This window comes from Pinus tabuliformis, chromosome 2_2 (genome assembly GCF_031772625.1).
Source record: "Pinus tabuliformis cultivar Carrire ecotype Pingquan chromosome 2_2, CPIR1, whole genome shotgun sequence".
Taxonomy (NCBI): Eukaryota; Viridiplantae; Streptophyta; class Pinopsida; order Pinales; family Pinaceae; genus Pinus; species Pinus tabuliformis.
In genome coordinates this window covers 521,574,121-521,580,655 of record NC_142300.1, presented here as the reverse complement: position 1 = coordinate 521,580,655, position 6,535 = coordinate 521,574,121, and the positions used below count along the sequence as shown (strand labels likewise).

Below are 6,535 nucleotides of genomic sequence, written 5' to 3'. Positions count from 1 at the left end.
GAGTAGAATGGAATATTTAGGGTGGGCTCTTACCTAAAATATTAGGTAAAACTTAATAATATTATATTTTAATTAGTATTTCTCCCCACCCGTGGCCACTATTTATTAGGTGGTGATCGTTATAAATATTGGGTAACATATAATATTGTAATATCATATTTTATGTAATCAATATATTTGTAATACTTAATATAGATATGTTCTATCTATAAATTTAATTAATAAGTGAATAAAAACTTAATATTTATGATAGGACGAGATTTTTAATCATGAATATTTACCATGGATATTATTAACTTCTAAGTAGGTTTTTTTACAATACCATGGGCCAATACCCACAAGAGAAAGATAGAGAGGGAGAGGAGGGAAGAAAATTATAATACCATGGGCTACTACCATGGTTTATCAATACCATGGGCCATCTAGACTTTTGATTATTATGTTATGGATCTAGGCTTTTAATTGTTACAATACCATGGGCCAATACCATGGCTTATCAATACCACATGCCCAAAAACAATAACTTATTTCAAAATAAAAATATTTTACAAATATTTTATTTTAATTTAATTTTATAACTTTTTTTAATTAAATCTAAGAGCAAAAAGGTTATAATTACTTCTGAGGTATATCTAAACCCTCCATCCTCACGACTACTAACAATATTTTCATAGAGATTAAATAGAGGTTTTAATAAATTAAAAAAGAGAATACTTTTATATATATACATATGTGAAATTTATATAATATAAATAATATTATAAAGAACTACAAGACAGAGGGAGGTGGGAGAAAACGTGAGATAGAGGAAGGAAAAAGAGAGAGGACTTGAGAGAGGGGGGGAGAGAGAGATGGAGTTGGAAGGGGAAGAAAGACATTGAGAGAGAAAGGTGGAGAGGGAGTGGCAAGGTATAGATGAAGAGTCTCTGTGTGTGTGTGTGTGAGAGAGAGAGAGAGAGAGAGAGAGAGAGAAGGGGAAGAGATAGATTGGGAAAGGAAGAGGGAGAGATAGATAGATATGGGGAGGGGGAGAGAGAACGTGACACATGTTTAGGGGGTTGAGATAGAGATACAAACAAGGAGAGATGGAGGGAGGTATAAATATAGATGGCACGGGAAGAGAGGAAAGAAGAGAAATATAGAGAAAGTTAGGGAGAGGCAGATAGAGTGAGACAGGGGAGAGAGGGAGGGGAAGAGAGAGGAGGAGGGAGATAGACACAGAATGGAAGGTGGAGAGAGAGGGAAGAAGAAAGAGTCTCACATAGACAAATACAGATATAGAAGTTAGATCTAGAAAGTCATTAATATTTTAGATTTTCACTAAAATAGATGTATTGATTTCAATGTAGTTGTTTATTTTTAATCCTATTTGATCACATGCACTATATGCATTTATTTCAATGTAGATGTCGATTTATAATTCTATTTAATACCTTACATTAGATGCATTGATTTCAGTGTCGATGTTGATTTCTACTCCTATTTGATTGCTGGCACATGATGCATTGGTTTCAGTGTAGATATTGATTTCTAATCCTATTTGATCGCTTGCACTAGATGCATTGATTTCAGTGTAGATGTCGATTTCTAATCATATTTAATACCTTACACTAGATGCATTGATTTCAGTGTAGATGTTGATTTCTACTCATATTTGATTGCTTGCATTAGATGCATTGGTTTTAGTGTAGATATTTATTTGTAATCCTATTTGATTTCTTGCACTAGATGCATTGATTTTAGTGTAGATGTTGATTTCTGATTTGATGCAACAAGATGTATGATATACATTAATTTCAAAGTAATTAGATTAATAGTGTGCATTGATTTCAGTGTAAGCACATCTCTACCTCCTCCATCTATATCTCTATCTCCCATTGTCTCTCCTTCTTTATCTCTCTATCTCAGCCTTTAAACATACGCCTTCCCTCCCTTTCCCCTCCCTCTCTCTCTCTATTCGCCTTCTCTCTCTTTCTCTAACATTTCTCTCTCCATATCTATATCTCTTCCTCCCTCCCTATCTTTGCCTCTCTCTTCTTACCTCTCCCCCCCAATCTATATCTCTATCTCCCCTTGTCTCTCCTTCTCACCCCCAAAACATACACACTCTCTCTCAGTGTAAGCACATAAAAATTATTCAACCATAAATACAATACTTGAATTTTCATCCTAAATAAAATGTTTGCTTACTTGAATTTATAATTGGGTACATTCTTATTATTCCCATTTTCCATCATTCAACATTGTTAATTACTTTGCATTCAAATGCGGTAATAGAAAATAACTACCATTGAAAATTATTTGGGGTTTAACAGTCCATAAGTCACAATGATTGACTTTGGAGAAAACTACTATTAATATTAGAGAGCAACAGAGACAAGGTATGTTGTTTACTACAATAGCTTGAGTTAAATATTTGAATGGTGTAGGATCCCAACTACTCTTTTCATATGATCGATATGAGAAAATGGAAAAAAATAGGTTCAGATTGATTGCAATGAAGATTGTTTGTAATTGACTATATTCTTAATATTCACATTTTCTATCTATCAAAATTGCTACATTTACACTTTGCACTCAAAATTTGTATTTCATCATTTTTCATCATTCAAGTTACTCTCATCTCAACAAACTGAGCTAACTAAGCAAATTTTAAATTAAATTTTCCAAATTAATCTTAGACATATTTATCATATTTAAAATGATCAAAATAATTAGATGTTAAATAATTTTTTTATGACCGCACACTGAACCCAACCTAGATCCATATTAACAGCGGATCTATCAAGCCCCGAGAGGGATCAATTCTCTTGAGGTGCAAACCTTTATGGATCTAGGCAGCCTAGATCCATCTTAACATCGGATCTATCAAGCACCAAGAGGGATCAAATCTCTCGAGGTGCAAACCTTTCTGGATCTAGGCAGCGTAGATCTATCTTAACATCGGATCTATCAAGCGCCAAGAGGGATCAAATCTCTCAAGGTGCGAACCTTTCTAGATCTAGGCTAATAAGGTAAAATTTTAATATTAAAAAAATTATTTTTATTATAAAAAATCCTTTTAATAAAATATATACAACAATTTCTAGCTCAATTATTCATAACTATAGCACACTTTTTCATGAATAGTTTTCACCCACATTTAGTGTACATACTTACTTTTTCCTTATATAGATCTAAAACTTCCCACAAATTAGATGTCAATGTTTGGTTCCATCTTTGCATATTCATACCACTCTCATCTAAAAGCTTTAATTACATCATTCTTTTTTCTCTTTGAATATTTATATTTTTAATTTTAAGTTTCTCTTGATAATTATTTATAATATGATCCTAACTTATTTTGCTTATCAGAACTTAATTTGCTTCCCTTAAACATGATCGTTTTATTGAAATAAAATGTCATATTGACATATGTGTAGTAAATAACTTATTTATGGCGTAAATTCCTGGTTTCGGGCTTAGAGCACTCTTATGTATCAGCACTTTTATGTGTCATAACACCTTCGTGCAACATTCTTGGGTCCTTGCAACTTCAATATTGCTACCTTTTATGTATCTTTTTAAGATTATTTTTGATATATTTATGGGTTTTTAATACCTATTCTTAGTTTTGTAAAGGAAAATTATAGGGTAACGATCGAATTAATTTTTTAATTAGAGATTGTAAAAAAAAACTTTTTTTTGGTTGTTGGTCGAAATGGGTCCAATGGTTAAGAGCATGTATTTCTTTTTAAAAGGTTACCGATTCAAAATCAGAGGGATAGAGTATGTATACCTTTTTAGATTTAGCAGACAAATATATGAGCGGAGGTGGGTCCCTTGTCCCACAAACAAGGGGGTTTCACGCACCAATATAGTGTTTTTCCCTTGTCCCACAAACAAGAAGTCTCACACACCAATGTAGTAGCTATCCCTTGTCCCATAAATAAAGGGTCTCACAAACCAATATAGTATCTATCCCTTATCCCACAAACAAAAAAATCTCATACACCAATATAGTATCTAACTTAGCCATAATTGCAAAATTAAATAATAGCTTATTCATTCTAAAATGTATCTAAAAATGCATTCTAAAAGACCGCCCTACTCCTTCATAGGGGTCACTCACTCATTCATATGGCCCGCCACCCAAGCCCGCATCAAGGAAAGCCCCTTATGAAACGAAGTCTCATATTCACTTCACCAATGCAACGTGAATATGCCACCACTGGCTTGAATTTTGCAACAAGTATGGTGCTGCTTTTAAAAGATGGGCGGAAATGCAACTGCAAGCTCACATTAAAGGTCCCAATAATGGAATTCTACATATCTCAACGAATTTTGGGCGGCAGGACAAAACACTAAAATAGGCATTATTAGAAGGTTGAAGGTATCATGAGAGATGCTAAGCTATATTTTTGCTGAATTATCGTGAACATCGGAATATGCGATAACCACGTGGCGATATGATCAACCAACTATTTACACGTACGCAAAAACCACGAAGAGCCACGTACACGTAACTGTCAACCCCATTTAGGGGTCGTTAAAAAATAATATCGGTTAAGTTTAACAAGGTATTCATTCCGTGTTGAGGTGTGTCCACGTCATCAATCTCATCACACCACCCCTGTATAGATGATAGGGGAGCCAGATAGAGAAGTGGCTTAAGCTAATGAATTTGGGAAACGTTCAGGTGGTGGGAGTTGGCAGGGAAGTTCCATGAACGAGCTGCCACGTCATTTTTGCAATTGCAAGGCTGCTGGTCTTTTATTATTTTTAGTGAAATCATGGCTTTGGCCCAGCAATTGTGGTCAGGTTAGGTATTAGGTTATATAAAAAGCGGGCATTGTTCATCGGTTTCAAAGTGTTCTGACCGTTTTCTGTTCGAATTTATCCTGCGACTGTCGGATCAATGGCGGTTCTGAGACTGTTTCGCAATGTCTTCAAAGGAAGACATTTGTTCCGGAAGGCTCAGAATGCCCTTCGTGGCAATGTGTCTGCCCAATGTTGGGAACCCCTCGAGTTCCAGAGGTTGGATCTGTTTTTTCTGCAGAGGCGGGCGGCGGTTATACCCGCGCAGTCTCCTGCCCGCCAGACGGTTATCCATGGCGATTGCTGGGCGGATGAAATGAAAAATTTGAATAAAACTGCACGAGACCACCTGCGTCTGGATTTCCGCCCGCCGGGAGAACAGATGTCTGCGGAGGAAAAGAGGAGGCTGCTGAGGCTCGTCCAGATGGATGACCTTAAAAGAACACTGCGCCAGATTCCCAATGCCTGTATTTCCCGTAAAGAATTATTGCAGATTTGTATGGACTCCACGGGTGAGGAGCATGGTAAGGAAGTTGTGAAATCGCTTGATAAATCCGGGCAGGTTTTGATAGTCGGCGATTGTGTCTATCTCCGGCCTGAGCAGGTAATGAATTCGATCTTGGAACCGGTGAAGCTTCTGTTGGTTTAAAGGTTCTTGTTTTCGTTAGGGTTTCTAACTTGTTCTTGTTAGGGTCTAACATTTTTGCCCCCTTTTTCTGCAGGTCGCAAGAATTATGGAGACCGTGCTGCCACTGTTCAATCCCCTCAGGGAAGAGCTAGAGCAGATGGAGAAGCAGAAGGCCGATATTGACGGGGAGGCCAAGAAAATAGTCCGCCGAGAGCTATGGAGCGGGTTAGGGTTCATGAGTTTACAGACAGCATATTTAATGTGGCTCACCTTCTGGGAGCTGTCGTGGGATGTGATGGAACCTATCTGTTTCTTTCTCACCTCTACTTATTTCTTAGCAGGCTATGCGTTTTTCCTTACGACTTCGACTGATCCCACATTTGAGGGTTTCTTCCACGCTCGTTTCAAGACCACGCAGAAACGACTGATGAAAAAGAGGAATTTTGACATAGAACGATTCGAAGAGCTTCGCATGATTGCCGGGCCGCCATTGAGGCATTCTGCATATGGAGGGCTATTTCATGCGATTTAGGCAGATTCATTCAGTTTTTGCTATGATTTCTTCGTCCATGTGAGGATGATCGAGTTCGAATCTTCATTCCTGCATGCAACGGGCATGGAATCGATCATGTGACCACCACCACCCTTTTCGAAAATGGGGCATGGGATTTAATAATTATTTAAGATAGTCAATTAGCTCCGGTTCGATTCCCGGCGTGTTCACTATTTATATGGGAATATTACCCATTTCGAGATCCTTTAACTCTCTCACTCCCCCATGCTATTTTTTTAAAAGGAGAAACTATGATTGAATAATTTTTTAGTCGCAAGTTTCTCTTAAAAAGAACACAAATTTGTCTGAAGAATGAAGTATTTCATAAAACATATTGCAGTTTTGCAGGGAAAGTCTGACCGGGCTTCCGGCCACAAGAAACAAATTTTGGCTTAAGAATGAAGTAAACATTTCATAAAACCTATTGCAGTTTTGCAGGGAAAGTGTGACCGGGCTTCCTGCCACAAGAAACAGTGTGGATAGCCAACCAATACTTTTCTGGATATGAAACTTCTATTCCCTTTTCTGAATCTGAAAGTTCTACAATGTATTATATT

The 6,535-nt window shown here is 36.9% G+C and overlaps 1 protein-coding gene across 1 annotated transcript; it reads left to right on the top strand.

Annotated features, from left to right (window-relative positions):
• Positions 1-4,678: 4,678 nt before the first annotated feature.
• Positions 4,679-5,980, top strand: LOC149193640 (calcium uniporter protein 5, mitochondrial-like). Its single transcript, XM_089406797.1, has 2 exons — positions 4,679-5,401; positions 5,520-5,980. Exons 1-2 carry the CDS (start codon positions 4,898-4,900, stop codon positions 5,955-5,957), a joined length of 942 nt encoding a protein of 313 aa, XP_089262923.1. The 5' UTR covers positions 4,679-4,897; the 3' UTR covers positions 5,958-5,980.
• The last annotated feature ends 555 nt before the right edge of the window (positions 5,981-6,535 follow it).